Source organism: Gastrolobium bilobum, unplaced genomic scaffold (genome assembly GCF_033153095.1).
Source record: "Gastrolobium bilobum isolate Gb01-03AN ecotype WA unplaced genomic scaffold, APGP_CSIRO_Gbil_v1 utg1211, whole genome shotgun sequence".
In the NCBI taxonomy this organism is placed as follows: Eukaryota; Viridiplantae; Streptophyta; class Magnoliopsida; order Fabales; family Fabaceae; genus Gastrolobium; species Gastrolobium bilobum.
In genome coordinates, this window is record NW_026898913.1 from 53415 (window position 1) to 74928 (window position 21514).

Consider the following 21514-nt stretch of genomic DNA (forward strand, 5'->3'; position numbering starts at 1 on the left):
TAGTTTTGGGGTGGCCGGAGAAAAACTTATCTCAAACTGCTTGAGAAATATTTTTCCAATATATATATATATATATATATATATATATATATATATATATATATATATATGTTGTTATTATTGTTTGGTATATATATACCAAAGAATAATAATAACCATTGTTATGCTTGATACGTAAATAGTTTCAAAACGTTTCAGGTTATTTAGAGGTGTCAATATGGGTTGAGTCTGGCGGGTCAACCCGCCAAAATGGGGCGGGTTGGGTTGAGGTTTTCAACCCACCAACCCACTTCAACCCGCCCTACCTAGAAGTGGGTCCAAACAGGTTCAACCCGCCAGGTTATAATTTTTTTTATTTTTTTTTTTTACAATTAGGTAGTATTTCATTAGTTCTTAAATTTTTGTGATATCCAATTTTTTTATCTTAATACTTCCTAAAAAAAATAAAGAATAATTTTATTTATGACAAATGTTATCTATATGAGTTCCTAAAGAATGTTTGACAAATATTAGTATACATTTAAGATTGAGACTAAAAAAATGTAGAGAAGTGTGAAATAAAATAAAATAATATTAGAAAAATTAATAAAATATAATTTATTTTTAAATTTTAATTAATTTTTTTAATTCGCGGATTGGTGGATTGACCCGCCAATTCACCATAAAACGGGATATGTTCATTTTTTTAACCCATATTTATTGACGGGCCAACCCGCTCCGTCCCATTTTTAACGGGTTGGCGGTGAGACTGACCAACCCAAATTGCCACCCCTACAAGAGACAGACACAAACCAAAGCAGCAACGACCAGTTCCAACTAGCAATGCTCAATGGTGGGAATTGGGGTAAATCACAACAAAACGAGAGATAGAGAACCACGGAAGCGTCTATAAGGAGAAATTTTAAAATACCGTGAATGTATTGCATCTAGATTATATAACGTGCGTTACATTAGGGGTATAATTAAATATTAAATATTGAATTAATCTAAACAGACATTTGTAATAAACTCGATTAAAATTTTATAGCTTACAGGTAAGACCTATGACAGAAAGCAAGAAAAAAGGATTACATAAAAGATCTAGATCGAACCATTACCGACAACACCCTCAAGTGTAGAGATGGCTAGCCAATAAAATTGAAAGACGGCTTGAGGTCTAATGAGTCCGACACTCATAAATAGACCACAACCACCCTGCAGTAACTCTCGTGGGAACAATAGATAAAATAAATATCCATAGAGCTTTCATAGACAACAACAAGAAGGCTGCTACAATAAATATAAAATAAAAAAGAAGGCTCCAACAAATTCGGCCAGATTTTATGATAGTTCAATTTCAAATTTTCAATCATTCAGATAAATGTTGTGTACTCCACACTCACACCTGTCACAAACTATTTGAATCAGTTATATACCTCCATGTAGTAGATACTACATAAAGGAAATATAGCGAATTTCATTCCTCTTTTACCAACGAAATCAACCCTAACAACTTAACCGGGTAGAAAGCAAATCCTCCATTTATTCAAATGCACCAGTTGCAAACTGAAATCTTTGTTTCTTTTTCCACTTTAGGCGCGTGAGGGTTGAAGATTAATTTCAGTCACTGCAGCAATCCATCTCTAACCAATTCTTGTAAGCCATTCTTGAGTCTTTCTGCGGCTGCCCTGCAATCGTTCTCCGTCAAGCCTCCAAATGAAATTCTAAGATTGCCAGGACAACCACAGGCACTTCCTGGGATTACTGCCACCCCATGCCTGTTAGCTAGCCAGTGAACAACTTCAAAATCATTATAAGCATTTCCATCAGGGAGCTTTGCCCACAGGTATATAGCACCTTCTCCTCCTTTTACTGAACCCTCTCCAAGAGGGGACAGGGCTTCTAAAACAATTTCTCTGTTCTTGTCAAGACTTCTTACCCTGTCTACAACCCACTGAGGCCCTATTTCCAATGAAAAGAGGGCAAGATGCTGTGATAATATTGAAGCACAGATGGGAATGTTGTCTTGCACCTTGAGAAGTTGGGCCGCAAACCCTTCTACTTCAGAGGGGTATGCTATCTGCAAAAATCAAATATTTAGGTCAGACTAGGCAGTGCTGATCTTTTAAACACTAACTATCAATTTTGCAACTTAAAAATGTAACTTCTATGCTGCCTAGAAGAAATATAAAGTCGAAGCTATATCGGTTTTTGATGTTATGGAAATCTAGGACTTGGCGTATTATGTGACATTGATTGAGCGATCACAATTTACAAGCAAAATGACTTAAAATAATATCAATACCAAAAATCCAACTGGACATCACTACTATTTACATTTTACAAGCTCCACGACACCGCTGAGAAATCCAATGTTTTACTAAAGATGGTCGTATAAACTGAAAAGTTCAATGTTTCTCTCTCATGCCGATGGAAATAAATAAAGACATCCAAAGTGGTACTTACATATCCAACCCGCCATCCCATCATTCCATATGCTTTTGAGAATGAGAAAACATTAACAATGTGATTTCCCTCCACGCAAGAATGTTTCAGATCCCCGTACATAAAATACCTGCATGCAATATTAATCTGTTCAAAAGAAATTCTTGAAATATAAACTTGCAACTCGAACGATAGAATTCGGAGACAATTGTAGAATCGTTATAGGTACTCTGAGTGATGACTATTAGTAAGATCTCATAGGGATATTTTAGAGACAACATAAGGGGCCGACAACAATATAGGTGAAACTGATTCAAAATTAATCTTAAATAATAATGAATGGGAAAACATACCAATAAAATAATTAGGAATTGTCATGAATGCAACCAATTAATTGAATGGTGCAAACCAGAATAACAGAAATATAAAAATATCTGAGACTGTTCTTTTGTTTCCTTTCACAATTAAATAAAAAAATATGATATATTTTTCATTAGCATAGCAAGTTAAAAGGCTTACTCATATGTATTATCCACAACAAGCCAAGAGCCAGCATTCTTGCAGAGATCTGAAATCCTCTGGTCAATTAAGAGAATATAAATTTTATAAATTACAAGAGAAAATTTGTTATGGTCAATCAACATATTCATTGGGAATATTATCTGCCGCAGTCAAATATAGGCATATTGGCTGCACAAGAGGATTTAAAAGAAACACTTTAAAAATCATACTAACTGCTGATATATTCAGAGAGTGAGAGCAAGAGAGAAACCTTTAAAAGGGACTCTGGGATGTAAGTTCCAGTTGGGTTGCCTGGATTCACAACAGTAACTAGCTTTGGGGCAGGTTTAGTATCTGATAATATTCTTTCCAACCAATCTGGAAATCAAGACGATCTTAATAAATGACCTAAACAAAGAAATCCAACACCACAAGAAAGCATAAACTTGAATGATTAATGTCTAACAGACACCAATCAGCTTTCTAAGATTTTTGATCTGTGTATAAGGGACAGCATTGTGTAGATAGTTGTTCATCAGCATGTGCAACTTGGACATGGAAATAAATGAAATTACATATGTGGTATCCTAAATTCCTAATCACCATTCAGTAATTTAAACTAGAAACAAAAATTCAGTCAAATAATCAACATTGTAATGACCTATTAGACGATGAGGCTTAGAACTTAATCCAACATTATAAAACACCCAACCTATTGAACATGCATGAGTTCATAACAGCCCAACACACCTTCTGAAAAGAGGAAAGGTTTGCATGTATCTGATGACAAGCTAGTTCTCTGTTTTATTAGTGTTTCTGATAATTTAACAATTCCAGACCCAATCTATCCAACTATTGACCAATTTGTAAACCCCTGGATGGAGTAAAAAAGATGCTTTTAGCAACCCAAGATTGCCTCTGCTTTCCTAGTCCATGCCAGTAAAAATGAATTGCAGTAACCCGCTCATGCAGGTTCTTACCTACATCCGGATAAAGTGTTTCTGGGTTACCAGGACCGACTAGTATATTGGTAATGCCAGTCATCTGGAAGGACATGTAGGCGTTGAAGTAGTAAGGAGCAAACATAACCACGGAATCCCCTGGATCACACAGAGTAAGAACTAGATTCACAAATGCCTGCATTTGTAGGAATAGTGTTACCTCAGATGTTTAGATATCCGCACAAGTACTTTTGAAAGCTCAAACTATACTGATCAACCAAACAAAACGAGTTCTACAATAGTCATTAGTCTTCAATCACCAGTCACCAGAAAGAGATCCATGTAGCATAAAATTAATATACCACAAGTAATAAAAGTTATAAACTGCTAAGCTGACTCAGTCAACGTTAAGGTACTGTCTCCAAGTAACAAAAGCCATGCTATTCCTATCAGATGCTTGACCTCTTAAGATGCTTTAAGTTACACAAAGGAGTAGAAACACTATGATGGTTGTACATAAGATTTTAGATAAACAAGCAAGAAAGGCTATAGTGCTATACTTTTAAATGGGTAAACATAAGAAGTCAAATGGAAGCTGAAATTCTAATACACTTCACCCTTTTAAGAAACTATGTTATGTCTTTTTTAGGTTATAATACAATAATGAATATAAAAATAAAAAATAAAAAATTACATAGTTGAGTATCATTGTTCACCTGATTGGCACCTGCTGTAACCATTACTGAACATTTGTGCAAATTATTTTCATCACGCAACTACATGATAAAAGCAAAGTTAATTGAATGTTCACCAAGATCCAATTTCGTATAGCAAAATAATTGGTCACTAAGAGCAATTACATATAAATGGCCATATAGTAAAAGCAACTAATTTCCTATATATATAAAAAAAAAAAAAAAAAAAAAAAAACATCCAAATCATAGAGATGGTGGGAGAAAGCTGACTGAAATACAGACAAATATGGCACAATTACAGGATTATGAAAACAAAAACAATATATGTATTCAAAACTTTGAACAATGAAGGGGAAAAAAAGCAGCAATCACATACATGATTATGGAAAGAAAAAACAATATATGTATTCAAAACTTTGAACAATGAAGGGGAAAAAAAAGCAGCAATCTATGACAGATCTATAACATCATAAACCACTCCCCATCAAACCCCGACTAGTGAGGATAGAGATGAGGAAAATCCTTGTACGCAGCCTTACCCTTACTTAAATACAAAGAGACTGTTTCCTGGACAGATCTATAATGTCAAAAGAATAAAATCAAGTAATTAATGCCAGATTGCCAAGAGAAAACTTTGTTACATCAAGTAAAACAGAGATTGAGTTATAGCCAAACAGCATTTACAATTTAAAAAATTTATCTTAACTCAATCCAAAACAATTAAGCTGCAAGAGACCCAAGTTCAGCTGATTCCATATTCGAGTTCACCAAATACCAACATAATGCAATTGGATATAGAAAGAGGCCCGAGACTATACTACTAGGTCTATTGTTCTACCTAAGCTAAAGTTAACGATTAATTTATATTCATTTCTCCTTTTGTATACAAATATAACTGCAGTGTAAATCTTGGGTCGAATTCCAATATACTTAGAATCTGCAAGGTATAGGATTTCTATATATCCCTAATGATATCACAAGTTGTCTTGTAGACAGTACATAACTATGTTATCTGTAAACAATCAACTTCAACTGAAGGTGAAAGAACATAGCTCACGTTACTTTAAAAGGGTTATCATCCTTAAACAAAACAAAAACTACTACCAACATTTACGCTGTGAACTGCTTTGCGCTGTCCATTTAACTGCTACAAAAGGCTTTGATAGGCTTTTGAACTGATGCAAGCCCCAAGCTCCATCCAAATTAAGAACTTCAAACAGATAACTAGAGTTTGAATACTAGTAAAGAATACAGATTGTAAGAAGAAACTATACCATTTACCTTTTTGACTAAAGCTGTTCTGAGTTCAGGAATACCTTCATCATTACCATAACGACTAATTGAAGGTTCACATACAAGTCCTTTCACCTTATCCAAGGCTTGCTTGGGAGGTTGCCAATGAACCACCCCCTATAGGAGACAAATTTCAAAAATCCATCACAAAATGCAGGTAAGGAGAAAATGATAACACATAAAAGAAAATTTTAAAAAACTCCTAGAGGTCACCAGTCAAAGCAGTAAAGGTTAAATCTGACTGCAAACTTCAGTTGATGATTAAAAGTAAGCAGAACTATTAACCAAAATCAGAAGCAGAATCAAAATCATGTAGCTTTAACTTCAGCTCACAATCCTATATGTAAGCTAAATTACACAAATCAGGCCCTGGATAAGTTTCAAAATCAATTTTAAGCAATTTGGAAATTGGGGTGGACCTCAATATTAACTGTTCGAATAGAAGAACGCAGCCAAAATTATAGTTGTGTTATGTGACAGCGACGGTACAAGTTAAACAAGAAAGAAATAACCTTTCCATGAGCTATTTTCTGAATTCATTTATATTTTTGGGTATGCATTTCTCATAAGAAATGTCGTGGGTAAGTGCTCAACCATTTTTTAGATCAACACCAGCAGGTGAAGACTGTGTCTGTCTGTCATCATCATTTCCAGTTTCCCAAAAAGAACACCCCCATCTAAACCCGCACCAAACACTTCCTTATCCTTGAAGAGTAGTAAATAAACTGTCCCCATTTCTCAATCTCCATAGCACACCAAACTCCAAAGTAAGCTTAGACTAATTTATAATCAGACATTGGAAACACCATCTCCTTCTCTCACTGCCTCCCCAATCATCGCCAAGAGGTTAGATTAACAAATAAAAAACAAGCATTGGAATTTGAAAACTGGGGAGAGAAATAAAAATATAAAAAATAAAAAATAAAAGGACCTGGGCCAAAGACACGGCATTCTTAGCTCCTCGGAGCAATTCCTGCATCTGCAAACACAACCATCTTGATTATCAAAATCTATATGATTCTCATGGCAAGAATCATCAATCCAAAGTCCAAAGTCCAAACACTCATTTGAAGCCATTGAAGGGATCAAGTTAAGTTGAATAAGTGACTTGCATGAGAGAGAGTACCTGAACCATAACCGGCATCTCAGTTTCCAAGGCCCTCTTTGCAAGCTTTCCGAACGAACCCATCTCTCACAAACCTCTAATTTGCAGCGAATGCCCCAATTCTGTGGCCTTGCCCCTACCTAACCAAAAGAAACCAACTTTCTGATGCTTAGCTTCCTAACTGCTGTAGCTACAGCAAGAAGCAAGGATCTGCGTCCAAATCCTAAGATACGGCAATGGATCCTGAGTTTTTTTTCTTTTAAAAGTCGTGGGGCCCACTTTTTTGTGTTAGTTGTAGATAACACTATCTACGGCTGCTGCAGAAATGTTAAGTCCATTATATATATATATATATATATTTAAAGTCTACTTTAAGCTTAACCAAAAGACATTAGACTTTTTGTCGTGAAACCATGGAGTTCAGTTGCTTTCTTGTGCGTTTCTTGTTTGACTTGCCTTGCTGACAACTTCCCAATAAGATCGGAATTAGAAGAACTTTATCCACCCAAGTAATCATTCTATTTGTGAAAAAATAAAAAATGAAATGTAACTTTTCAACACTAGATAATTTTGCAATACAGAGTGGGATCTGCGGAAACTATGCTCTGATTTTATTCTATTTTTATGCATTTCGAGTGTCAACTTGTTTAAGGCCTCAAATATGCTCTGGAAACATAGGCATGTGGTTAGCACAATTATTCCCATAGTTTAAGGAAGTTTTCGATAACATATGATGGAGTAAGTAGGGGAGTTACGTGTTAGAAGAAAAACTGTTTGAAAAAGATTGAATAGGGGAAATAAGATATGGAATCTTTGAACAATGTATCCATTCCGGTTGTTGGCAAAAAAAAATTAAAATATTATTATTTTAATAAATAATTATGAATTCATAGTTGTTTTGAAATTATCTAGGAATTTATTGTACTCATTCACGTTTAAATTAAGCGTGACTATTCACACCCAAATTAGGCATGACTCCCACGACATTCACGTCTAAATTAGGCGTGACTCGTCTGGTGTTGACACGTAGCACAAAAAATTAATAGTTTAACCGTAAAACTTTATAAGCTCATAACTTTTGACTCGGGTATCCGAACGAGGTAATTCTTTTTTTGATTTCACATAACTTTTCGAGATCTACACAATAACATCTTATTTGATATATTTTATCTCTCACAAACACAATTCAAATTTGCAACAATGATACTATAAAGATGGCACCAAAGTGGATTAACTCATCTATAAATAAGATGGCACCAAATTTTCTATTAAATACAAAACGCAATCATCTCCTATTAAATACAAAACGCAATCAACTCCTATAACATTAAATTCAAAATTCAAATAACCTCGAGCAAATTTATTTGAATTGGCGACAATCTGTAACCAACTCATAAAAAATTACAACGCAATCAGCTCCTATTAAATACAAAACACAATCAACTCCTATTAAATACAAAATGCAATCAACTTATTGGAGGTTATTTGAATTTTGAATTTAATGTTATAGTACCATTATTGGGCGTGAATGAGTGCAATATATTCGTAATTAGGTACAAAACGGCAACTTATTCGTAATTAATTATTAAAATATATACAAATATTGTAAATTTGAATTGTGTTTGTGAGAGGTAAAATATATCAAATGAGATTTCATTGCGTAGATCTCGAAAATTTATGTGGAATCAAAAAAAGAATTACCTCATTCGGATATCCGAGTCAAAAGTTATGGCTTTCCAAAGTTTTACGGTTCGTAAGTTGACTTTTTTTTTGCCACGTGTCAACACCAGATGATTGACGCCTAAATTAGGCGTGAATGCCTTGGGAGTTACGCCTAATTTGGGCGTGAATAGTCACACTTAATTTGGACGTGAATGAATGCAATAAATTCGTAGATAATTTCGAAGCAGCTATGTATTTGTAATTATTTATTAAAATAGTAATATTTTAATTTTTTTGACCCAAATTGCGTGCTTCCTAGACACTTACAAAAATGCATAGGATAGGATTGCCAGAAAGGTGGTTGTGTGTTATTTTTCCATGGTTGCAAATCACGGCAAAAAAATTAATTAATTGCATTTTAAATAAAAAAAAGTTCAATTTTTCTGCAGTTACTGCAGATAAATTATCTGCAGTAAGTCCAATACGACGTCGTTTTAAGGTGAAAATCATGGTATTTTTGTAATTTTATTTTATTTCAGGGTTATAATAGTCTTATATTTATAATTTTTTAATATTTCAATACCAAAACGACGTCGTTTTGAGAATAAATGCAGATAACTTATCTACCTAACTTATATGTTTTGAAACTATTTATGCGTGTATTGCTGTGTGTCACGCCGAATTTGGGAGTCACCAGTCATGCCTAAGTTAGGCGTCATCCATAAGGGAGTCAAGCCTAAGTTAGGCGTCACTCATATGGTGTTGATACGTGTCAAAAAAAAATCAACAAATTAACGTAAAATTTCTAAAGGCCATCATCACTTTTGACTTGGGTATCTGAATGAGGTAAAAAAAAAATTTATTCCACATAACTTTTCGAGATCTGCTCAATGACACCTCATTTGACATATTTTATCTTTCACAAATACAATTCGAATTTGCAACATTGGTACTATAAAAGCATTTAAACTCAGAAGCCTCCGAGTTATTATGGAACCAACACCAAAGGCAATCTTCTTTTTAAAAAGAGTAAATACATTTTTTCGTCCTAGGAAAAAACACAGGGTCCATTTTAAGGGAAAAGATATTGTAATAACCAATTAGTATTACTATCAATCAATTTCACCGTTAGATTAATTATGTTGATCCAATAGTTATATTTATTTTCATCTTTGTATGGTTATGATTTCCCATATTTAATACTTTATATTTATTTCCACCTTTGTATGGTTATGATTTCCCATATATAATGCTTTCACATTAAATATGGGGAATCATAACCATACACAGATGGAAATAAGTATAATCGTTGTATCAACATAATTGATCTAACGGTGAAATTGATTGGTAGTAACATTGGTAGTAACATTAATTGGTTGTTACAATATCCTATCCCCCATTTTAATCCATTAAAAAAAGTCGACTTGTGGTCCCTCAAAAATTCAAAATAGACCCAATTAATTAAAATCGTGGTCCCTCAGAGATTCTAAACAATATTTTGTTACTTATGTAAAACGAAATTAATGATGATAATTTTAATTAAATTTTTCCTTCAATATAGTAGATGATTAATTAGTATTCATACAAACATAAGAGAATCAAATATTCAATTAATAAGTATAAATGTTATTTTAATTAATTTAAAATTTAAAACTGGAAATACTTAATATATTATTATATAAATAGATAAGAGATATTTTATCATTTATGGATAAAACTTTTAGCTTATTAAAATTATAATACATAAAAAATAGAGTTTCATCTAGTGAAAATAAATTTGGAAGAGAAAAAAAAACTTATACATAACTGAGATGTGATATTTATTTGAATTGCATAAATTCTTTTTTATGTAATAGCATATGGATATAGGTGATTCTTAATCAATTGTTCAAATAATTTAAATATGCATATAAAGATTTTAAACTCTCAAATTTTCTGTTTCTTATTTATGAATAAAGAACTCTATTTCTTGTTTAATAAACTATTGAGGAGATGCTTCAAAATATGATAAAATCACACGCAGTAAATATACGTATTTAAAATTAAATTGAATGTACAACAAAATAAATGTCAACTTGAGTAAATATCATTTTGGGTCCTTAACAAAAAATACGGTCCCCATTTTAGTCTCTTACAAAAAAAATTAATTTCGAGATCTCTAATAAATTCAAAGTTGGTCCATTTAATTGAAATCGTGGTCCTTCACAAATTCAAAAATGACCCACATTAATCCCTTAAAAACACTAAAATGGGTATACTTTAAATTTCTTAGGGACTTCAAGACTATTTTTTTTTTGTAAGGTACTAAAGTGAGGATCCTATTTTTTTGTTAGGGATCCAAAAAAATATTTACTCTCTCAAGTTTGAATGTATTACGAGCTCACTTAAATTAAATGTATGTGATATGGAGCTATGCTAAGGTAAGTGGATGATTTTATATTTAAGAATCCTATTTAATTTAACTTTTAAATTGTAAAGTGTAACAAAGTTCTATTTTAAGGGTAACAAGAACTGATTTTTTTCTGTTTTATCCGTTGACATGCTTCAAAATGGATTTTTCTAGATATATAGTAGATAGGTGGTTAAAGCCCCAAAATTAAACAAATTACAAAGGAAGAAGTATAACATGAACTATGAAAATATCAATTTTATCAAATCAATATTTTTTTCATTGCCACAAAAAAACATGGAAATGTAAAAAATAATATCTCAATTATTAATAAAAAATTTAATTGTGATTAAATCATATAAATTAAGGTTATGTTTAATTTCGGCAAGAATTTACATGAAATATATAATAAATTAGCTTTGTCTGATAAAATAACATAATAAATTATGTGTGAATTCTTGTCTATTATATAAAGGGTCCATTTTTTTATGTTACTGCAATTTTTTTTGTGTAGCAACCGATTATAATTATGTATTTTTGAAAATACATAATTATTATCTTAAAGCTATTTCCCCCCTCTCTTCAGAAGTTATCTATTGATGTAGAAAAAGAGAGAAAAAAATAGTTTTCCAATTATAATTTTGTAATGTAGATTATGAAATGAATGAATTTTATAATATATAGGGTTTATTTTTATTGGTGTTATCGTAGTTTATGGCTATGATAGGATTTCACATTTTTATTTTTATTATCATGCAAAATGGTGTTGAATTATATTTTGTGTTGCATCTTTGTATTATTGATAAATTTTATATTTTATTTTTGAATGCATGAATGATTTTTTTTATAAGGGAAACATATTTTTTATTTGGAACAAGTAGTTTAGAAAAATAACACCCAAGTAGTTTTGATTTTGAACAAGTGGTTATAAATTAATCCTTTCAACCTTGAATTTGTATTCACACTTAAGCCAAAATGTTTTCAGCAAAATAATTTATTATTGCCACTTTGTTTTAACACATTTGCAATTGCAGGTGTTGGTTCGTTATCAACACTTAAATTTGTGTAAATAATTGTTTGATGGTGTTTTATTATTATTTGTACGTTAGGTGATATAATTATATTTTTTGTCCTACAAAATTTAATTTATCATTATTATTTAAAATTTGTGTTAATTTTTACGAGACAAACAAACTGACTTTTTTTTTTTTACCGTGCATCGTACAGATAATACAATAGTTATAATTATATATTCTTGGTGCAAATTTTTTTTTTCCAGCAAGAACTACGTTTTCTTTTTATAAATTATGTAAAAAAGATGTGATATTCATATTACTCTCGCAATTTAGCAATCACAATCTTATGTAAATCTGAAACATTCTATGACACAGTCAATGCTGTGTCTTTTCCTTTGTTTTAGTCAACATCAAATAGCAGAACCATAAAATATTTCTTTCGATTTTTTTTTCCAATTGTTTTCATATTTTTTTTCTCCATTGTTTTTGTTTGTTTCCCAAATCTTTTAAACTCAAATCCTCATCCCGCTCCCTAACAACTTCTATTCGTCATCCATAGCTGTTTTCAACGAACACTAGCCACCTCTAATCTCTCTTGCATGGAGGTTGTGGAGCTTGCAATATAGACCCCATTCGTTCTTTGTGTAGAAAGCCACTTCTTGAAGTCCTTTCTGGGTGGGTTTATGTAAATCTTATTTTGGTTTATGAGACAATATCCCAAAAAGATTGAGTCTTGGATTCATTTTCAAATGGGAAACTTAGAAAAGATTAAAAAGAACAGTGCATTCTATTTCATTCACTTACCCATTTTCATTTTGCTAATGGGGTTGTCTTTCTTGTTATTTAGCATTGTTTGTTCTTTCCACGTTGAAATGTAGGTTTGCACCAAGAAAAGTGCTTTTGGATTTCTTTATTCTCCTGTTCAAAACTCTAATCTGCACATCTCCGTCTTCAGGTCTTTTTTATTTTTATTTTTATATTTTGACATTCATCCTATAGTTCTTGACTAATCAAATTCTTGTATGAGCTGCTTGATGAAAACTTAAATTATTCATTGATCTTAAATTTCAACACATAATTCATAAATGTAGGTTTGCACCAAGAAAATTGCTTTTGGATAGATTTCTTTATCCTCCTTTCAAAACTCTAATCTGCACATCCTCTGCACATCCTCTATCTTCAGGTCTTTTTTTTTTTTTTTTAAATTTTGACGTTCATCCGATCTTTCTTGACTAATCAAATTCCTGTATGAGCTGCTTGATGAAAACTTAAATTAGTCATTGATCTTAAATTTCACAATTCATAATCTTTCCATCATAAAAGACTTTTTGTTTCATATACATATACAAAGGAAAAAAGGTGATTTGTATGAAGTTTCTTGCGTAATATTATCTGAGGTAAACTGAATTCTGAATGCCATATTCAAACATTTTGGCTGCATGTTTAAGGTAGGTCATTTGTATGCTTCATTTTGAGTAACATATTATGAAATCTAAAATTTGCTGCTTTCATCGTGCATTTTAAAACATGGGACAGGAGATTGCTGAATCCTGATGCGTACTTAGATCAAGCGAAGTATGTAGTATCTTTGATGTTAGGTTGCTGATTAGCTAAAAAAATGTTGGCACTGATAACGAATAATAATATATAGATGGGTCTTTTACTTCCGCCCCCCAATTAGATTTTCATGTATTTGGCTCCTTGATATTTAATCAGTGTTATAACAATTTACTAATGTACACTGCATGTGTGAATTACTTTTGCTTTCCTGTCTCATTATTTGGTCTTTTTGTTGTAGGATTCACACATCAAGATTTATTGTCCTTTTCTCCTGAATTCTGTGGACATGAAGAAAGAAAATAGTGTCATCTTGAAATCTGGAGAGTTCACCGGTCGATTGACTCGTGCTCGAGCTGCTGCTTTTCGTGCATCTGGACAGTTGCCCCCTCTGAAGGGGGTAGCACAAGCCAGTCAGAAGCAGCCCTTAGGAGCCAATCCAAAAAGAGCAGTTTCAGATAATACATGTCTTCCGCATAAAAAGAGGGTTGCTCTTCAGGATGTCACTAACGTTTGCTGTGAAAATACATATAGGAGCTGTTTCAATGCAACTAAAATTCAGGTTGCTATGCATCCAGTTTGATGTAAATAAGCTCCAACTATTTGTGGCAAGAAAACATTTTATTTTAACCTATCCCATGGTTGTTATTATTTGTCTTGAAGTTTATTGGTAGATTTATATCTCATACATGAAAATTTAGTCTCTTCCTCTTCCTCTAGTTATGATGCTAAGACTTCCCCTGTAATTTTTCTGTCTGCCAGACTAAGAAAAGCAAGCTGGCTAAGACTGTTCAACTTAATGTTTCCAAAGTAGTTCCTTCAGTTGCTGTGGAGCTACCACAACTTCAAGTTGATTCAAAAGGAAAGAGTTTTCCAGAAACAGGGCTTAGATCAGAAGATGCTATGTGCTCAACTAATTTGGAAGACAATGCAGATGCACTTCTTTGGCTAAGAGCCAACCAGTGTGGCACACATGATAGTCTGCTTGACAGCCAGACATCTGGAATATCTTCTGAGCCTTTGATTTCTCAAGAGAGAGGTTTTTCTGTCTATTTTCTCACTCGCAAGACTGCAATAGTAATATGTTGGATACTTGCATATTATGATATACTTTATTGTATATAATGGTCTGTTGATTGCTTAAATACACCATTTTACAATGTCTAATAGTTTTTGTTTTTAATATATTTTTAAGGGATTATAAAATGAGTGATTATGCTGAACCTAAAGTAGTTAGTATATGGAGTTCAAAGGGTTATATGAGCTTCTGAATTGTGAGATTGCTTTGCAATTAAAGTATATCTAGTTTCCTTGGGGTCTTCACACTCTGAGGAACCTAAAACAAGATTAAAATGCCAATCACATTAGAAAATAGTGCACTATTATGCTATATATGATATATGCGGTTTTGTTTGTAGTGCCACACACAAATATGAAGGTGGTCTAGCAAACGCTGATATTAGTTCTGCAAACTAATATTTGCCTGGCGTAAGTGAGTAACCAATTCTGTGAATTTTTATTGCTAATGCAACTGACTGTATATTTGAAGCAACTGAGCTTTCTTGTTTTGAGAAATTTGAAGATTATCTGCTTCCTTCTTGATATTATATACAGTTGTTGCTTCGAAGCTAGCTATAGTGACAATATTTATAACTATGTAGTCAAATATAATGCATTTTGCTGGGTTAGTGAATCTGTTCATGAACTTCATCCAAGAAATTGCTTTACTTAGTTGATGTAACTTTTATGGTTTTCCTTTTTTTGGTCTCAGCTGTACAAATTGTTGCAGCTAAGAAAAGTAGCCTTTCTGAACTTTTGAATGCTTCAAAAGATCCTGATGTCACTGATATAGATGCTGATTTCGAAGATTCTCAATTGTGCAGCCTCTACGCCACTGATATCTATAACAACTTGCGTGCTACTGAGGTTTGTGTTTTAAATGCCCTGCCATTTGTATATGGCCGTCTTATGGAACCTGATAAAGATGCAAGATTTAAGATATGATTTCTGTGGTTTCCCTTTTATCCCTTTACTATCATGAAATTTCTGAATTTAAGATTTTTCATATCATATAATCAATAATATCTCCTACTGTTTTAGCATAAAATGCTGTAATGGTGTAAAAAAACCTTGCTCTGAATTTGTCACAGATAGTTATAACCTTTATAATATGCATGATAATTGGTAAAGCATTTATATTCAATTGAAGCACTGTTTTGATACTTGGTTTCTAACTCTTTTGAGAAATGAAATACAGAATTTTTATAACCTTTCTGTCAACTGTTTCTCTTTGGTCTTGCCTTTTTTCTTAAGTTGTTTGTCAAACGTTTTATTTTTCAGCTGTCAAGAAGGCCTTATCCTAACTTCATGGAAAGAGTACAGCAAGATATCACTCAAAGCATGCGTGGGATACTGGTTGATTGGCTTGTAGAGGTTTGCATTATTTAACTTTCTAATATGTTGACAACATTCAACCTATCAGATGTTTGCTAACAACATGATGAACTAAATTGAGTTTGTGAAGCTGCTGCTGATGATTCCTCTCTTAAGTTAATGTGATTTTTTTTTTTTGAGGGGCATCAAATTTCCTAGTTAATTTAATGGAGATTGCTGTTTGTAGCAGATAATCTGTACTATAACTTAGAATGATGCATTGAATTTCCTTATGATTTACATTGTTTTCAGGTTTCTGAGGAATACAAATTGGTGTCAGACACACTTTACCTCACGGTATATCTCATAGATTGGTTTCTCTCCGAAAATTACATTGAAAGACAAAGACTTCAGCTGCTTGGCATCACCTGCATGCTAATTGCTTCGTAAGTACTCAAATTCAGGGATGTTGACCTTTGCCTTCTCATTCATATTCTTCAACGGGGTATATGTAATTATGTTCATAATGTCATAAATTAAAACTGAATTTTTTCAGAGTAGTTGATGCAGTTGTATGGTAACAAACAATTTCTTGATGCTTGTGTTACGAAGAGAATGCACTATATCCTTGTTTCTATGTCAATGGATGATCATTCAAGAAAGATTTTATCTTTGCTGATAAAAGATTACCCTGTCTTTGTTTCAGTACCACAGTCAACTTGCTTGGCTGTAAATTAGTTGACTTGAGTTGATGCTTCAACACCAAGTTATTTAGCTAAACTAAACAATTCAATTGACAAGTTACTAGGAAATAGCAGAAGCCAGGTATATGCACTTAAGGACAATACTGATTGACCTTTTGTTGACTCCGCCATTTTGACCAATGACCAGAGAGGAGGAAACAAAAACTACTTCAACATTTCAAGGTGTAGACTTTGTGCAACAGCAAATAATGTATGTTAACCAAGATCAATTATGGAAATCGAAATATCAAACTTGAGGATCAAGTTGGTTGATGGTTACATTCCTTTTGTTGCAGCTTACACATTGCTTAGGTAAAACTGGACAAGGACAGATATTCTGTCCTTGAGATGGTTGCATTTATGGTGTGATTATTTTCACTTAACTGGATATTCCATGACTTCCGTAGACAGTATCACAGACACAGGAAGGGTTTTAAAATAAAACAATAAACAACAGTCTACCTATTATTGCCATCTGATGATGAATAACCAAAAATAATATGGTGTGATTATTTTCACTTACCTGGATATTCTATAACCTTAGTAGACAGTATAACCGTCATAAGAATTTTTTTAAAAGAAAACAATAAACAACAGTTTCTATGTGATTCCTATGTTCCGGATAGTTCTTTTTTAGTCTTTTTCCTCTTCATCTCCCTCCTCTTCTTCTTTTCCCCTTCTTTTATTACTTATATATATATATATATATATATATATATATATATATATATATATATATATATATATACATATATATTATTACTATTTTATTTACTTATTTTTATTTTTATCTTTTTTCAACTCTTTCGTATTTTTTATTTGGGTTCATTTACCGTCGACCCCAATTAGTTTGAGATAAAGATGTTGTTGATGTTGATGAAAACAATAAACAACAGTCGAACTATTACTGCTATCTGATGATCATCATCAACAACACCTTTATCTCAAGTTAATCGGGATCGGTGGTAGATGAACCCAAATGAAAAATACGAAGGGAATGAAAAAAGATATAAAATAAAAAAATATATATATATATATAGGGATAAGATCCTTTGACACCGGTGTCAAATTTTTCTAACCTTTGATTTTCGCCAATAACGGTTATTATTTATTGAGAATCAAACTTATTAATTACTATTAATTCCCAATAAATGATAACCGTTGATTGACGGAAATTAACGGATGGGATCTAGTGTCAAATTTTAAAATTTGACACCGGTGTCAAATGATCCTGCTCCATATATATATATATGGGTTTACATTTCTGCAGCTGATCTACGTGCAACAATCAAATACTTGCCCCATATATATTTGAAAGTATTAAATGCAGGGAATCATAACCTTACAAAAGATGAAAGCATTAAATGTGGGGAATCATAACCATACACCTGTCGTTGCTGTACGTAAAGCGGCTGCAGAAATGATTTTACCATATATATATATATGGGTTTGATGTTTGTCCTTTTAAAGGATATAGAGTTGTGTCATTTTAAGTGAGAAAAAGACACAAGCAATGGAAATCATGGGGGGAGAAAGTGGGTATTTTTTTTAATTTAAATTTTAAATAAAAAAATATTAGTTTGTGTCTTTCTCTCACTTAAAATGACACAATTCTATGTCCTTTAAAAGAACAAATATTTTTTCCTATATATATATATATATTAGTAAAAATAAAAGAGGTGTAGGAAAAAAAATAAGTGAGAAAAAAGAAATGGGGAAGGGGAAAAGAAGAGGGGGGAGATGAAGAGGAAAATGATTGAAAGGGGACCATCTGGAACATAGGAATAACAACGGGTCTAACCTTCACCATATTTATAGCTTTTCTCCATTCCGTCCTATGGCGCACCGTTTTCCAATATATATCTCACTCCATTAAGTCTTGTTTTATTACCTTCCCCCAAGTAAGTTTCGGTCTACCTCTACCTTTCTTTGTGTCTAGCTCTTGGTAACAAACTTTTATTCTTATGGGAGCATCTAGGGGGCCTTCTCATGAAGAGCTCAAACCACCTCGATTTATGTTCTCTCATCTTTTCAGCCACTGGTACTACTCCTACCTTTTGTCGAATATCTTCAATTCTTATCTTATCCATCCTTGTATAACCACACATCCACCTTAACATCCCTCATTTTTGCTACTCCCATCTTATGCTCACGTTTCTTGGCCAACATTTAGCTCCATATAACATTGTAGGTGTTACTGGTATTTTATAGAATTTTCCTTTTAGCTTAAGGGAAATTTTCCTGTCACACAAAAAATCAGATGTACTACGCCATTCATCCACCCTGCTCTGATTCTATGATTTACATCTTCATCAATCTCTCCACTTTTTTGCAAAATTGATCCTAGGTATCTAAAAACATATTTCTTGGGTACCTCTTGACCAAGTAGATGCACGAGATCTTGGTCTACATCTCTTACCAGAGAAAACTCACACTTCATTTACTCAGTCTTGCTCCGGCTTAACGTGAATCCTTTAGACTCCAATGTGCTCCACAAGTTTTCTATTAACACTGTCTTTGGTCTCATCAATAAGCACAATATCATTTGCAAAAAGCATACACCATAGAACTTCCTCTTGAATATCTTTTGTTAGTTTATGTTTATCCATAACTAAGAAAAAAAGATAAGGACTTAGAGCCGAACTTTGGTGTACACCTACGTGATAGGAAAATAACTTGATGTTCCATTATAAACTTTCACGCATGTAGTATCCCATCATACATATCCTTGATTGCCTTTACATACTTTAATGATACTTTTTTCTTCTCAAGAACCCACCATAAAACTTTTCTTGGGACCCTATCGTATGCTTTCTCAAGATCTATGAACACCATATGTAAATCCTTCTTTTTTTCTCGATATTTTTCCATTAATTGTCGTATCAAGAAAATGGCTTCTATGGTACATCTTCCAGACATAAATCCCAATTGATTTACAGAAATCTTGGTCTCTCTCCTCAAGCGATGTTCAATAACTCTCTCCCACAAGTTCATAGTATGGCTAATTAGCTTAATGCCTCTATAGTTAGAACAATTCTGAATATCTCCCTTGTTTTTGTAATTAGGCACAAGGATACTCTTCCTCCGTGGTATCTGATGATGAATAACCAAAAACATTTTGACAACCCTTTTGGTGCTTGAATTTTTGCCTTGAATCATTGAAGAGAACTTGAATAATAGAAGGCAAAAGATGGAAATTTTTGTTGTTTACTTCATACACTGTTGACATAAAATTACATTTGCTTCTTCCTTCTCGTGCTAGTTGGCATCGACTGTGACAACTATGCTAATGTTTCAACATCATAACATTCAGATTATTATATCTGTGTGGCATCTGCATTTAAAAATATTCATTTGTCTTCTTTTTTCTGTGATTGAAGGAAATATGAAGAAATTAATGCCCCAAGAATTGAAGAATTCTGCTTCATCACAGACAACACATACTCAAAAGAGGAAGTATGTCTTGCTTTTCAACAACAAATGATTAATGCATACATACCAAGGAAAATATACATTCAAACTGAAAAAAATTGAAGTCTCATACATGTCCCACCACGAGAACTGAAAATCTCAAGCACCATACCATATTCTCTGGCTATTTGAATTCATTCTTACAGTAGTGGATTTTGTTTTGGGTCTTAAAAATAGTATTTATTATAGTATGCTGCTTATCATTATTGGGGTATGTATTATGGCACTTTTGTTATCAGAATTATTGGACTCTTTAGTATTGATAAATAATGGGAGTGGCAGGTACTAAAAATGGAGACTCAAGTGTTAAAGTCCTCTACATATAAACTGTTTGTTCCCACTACAAAAACTTTCCTCAGGTACCTGTTGACATTTTTATCATCAAGCAGTCTTTACGAAAAAATGAAAAGAAAATTTCAGTGTTATTTGGAGATCCTCATGCAATTGTCTGAGTACATTCTTGGTTTCTTAGGAGGTTTCTTCGAGCAGCACAAGCTTCTTACAAGGTGATAAGATTGATCTGGATCAATGCTTCTTGGTCCAGAACATGCTAGATTGTTTCGTTTTGAGTATCACTAATCACTTGCCTACTGAAAAAAACTTGCAGAGCCCCAGCTTTGAATTGGAGTACTTGGCCAATTACCTAGCTGAACTAACACTGATGAACTATAGTTTCTTAAATTTCCTTCCTTCTATGATTGCTGCATCTGCTGTATTTCTTGCCAGATGGACATTAGATCAATCAAGCCATCCATGGGTTTGTGTTTATCATTCATATTTTCCTTCCATGTGAAGTTACATAAAGGAAGCATGACCTTCATTATTTTTATTATCATTATTATTATTTATTTTTATCTTTGCAGAATCCAACTCTTCAACACTATGCCTCTTACAAAGCATCAGATTTGAAAACCACAGTTCTTGGATTACAGAATCTACGGCTGAATAGCAATGGCTGCCCTTTAACTGCCATCAACACAAAGTACAGGCAAGACAAGGTATGGCAGATAGAGAGAGAGAGACTAAAGCTGGTTTATATTTCCAATTCCTGGTTTCTGTACATTATAGTTATAAAGAACCATTTCAACCCAAAAGCTTAAGCTGTTGGGTGAGGTTACATTAATGGTTTTATATATCTCAACAATAATAAACCTATTTACTAGTAACTTGCATGATGTTCAATATGAGAATTTCTGTTGCAGTTTAAATGTGTAGCAGCTTTGTCATCACCAAAACTGCTTGAAAGTCTGTTCTGAAGATAAAGATTGTTGACAAATGATTGCAAGGGACCCCTTAACTGTGACTGATATATGCACGCCACAGAAGGAAAACTCCCAGTTTTGC

General features: G+C 32.8%; 2 protein-coding genes across 3 annotated transcripts; one reads left to right on the forward strand and one right to left on the reverse strand.

Moving 5' to 3' along the window:
- Window positions 1-1152: 1152 nt before the first annotated feature.
- LOC133285348 (aromatic aminotransferase ISS1) lies at window positions 1153-7182 on the reverse strand. Of its 2 annotated transcripts, none has more exons than XM_061482557.1 (9): window positions 6963-7182; window positions 6786-6827; window positions 5843-5971; window positions 4583-4642; window positions 3906-4062; window positions 3197-3303; window positions 2944-3002; window positions 2446-2554; window positions 1153-2059 (listed from the first exon to the last, which is right to left on the reverse strand). In XM_061482557.1, exons 1-9 carry the CDS (start codon window positions 7041-7043, stop codon window positions 1604-1606), a joined length of 1200 nt encoding a protein of 399 aa, XP_061338541.1. In that variant the 5' UTR covers window positions 7044-7182; the 3' UTR covers window positions 1153-1603. The 2 variants fall into 2 exon arrangements, with proteins under 2 accessions (XP_061338541.1, XP_061338540.1); XM_061482556.1 differs by having other exon boundaries at window positions 1154-2059; window positions 6786-6833; window positions 6981-7182.
- A 6690-nt stretch (window positions 7183-13872) lies between these two features.
- On the forward strand, window positions 13873-21426 carry LOC133285349 (cyclin-A2-4-like). Its single transcript, XM_061482558.1, has 11 exons — window positions 13873-14145; window positions 14346-14622; window positions 15355-15509; window positions 15924-16016; window positions 16269-16402; window positions 20080-20155; window positions 20453-20529; window positions 20643-20676; window positions 20778-20927; window positions 21034-21168; window positions 21373-21426. The coding sequence occupies exons 1-11, from the start codon at window positions 13873-13875 to the stop codon at window positions 21424-21426; spliced, it is 1458 nt and encodes a 485-aa protein (XP_061338542.1).
- Window positions 21427-21514: the final 88 nt, after the last annotated feature.

Coding starts and splice junctions, on each gene's coding strand:
- LOC133285349 (XM_061482558.1), top strand. CDS start 13,873: ATGAAGAAAGAAAATAGTGTCATCTTGAAATCTGGAGAGTTCACCGGT. Junction 14,623..15,354: donor TTTGATTTCTCAAGAGAGAG/GTTTTTCTGTCT, acceptor TTTTGGTCTCAG/CTGTACAAATTGTTGCAGCT. Junction 20,677..20,777: donor CAGCACAAGCTTCTTACAAG/GTGATAAGATTG, acceptor AAAAACTTGCAG/AGCCCCAGCTTTGAATTGGA.
- LOC133285348 (XM_061482557.1), bottom strand. CDS start 7,043: ATGGGTTCGTTCGGAAAGCTTGCAAAGAGGGCCTTGGAAACTGAGATG. Junction 5,972..6,785: donor ATGCCGTGTCTTTGGCCCAG/GTCCTTTTATTT, acceptor TGTCTCCTATAG/GGGGTGGTTCATTGGCAACC. Junction 3,003..3,196: donor TCCCAGAGTCCCTTTTAAAG/GTTTCTCTCTTG, acceptor TTAATTGACCAG/AGGATTTCAGATCTCTGCAA.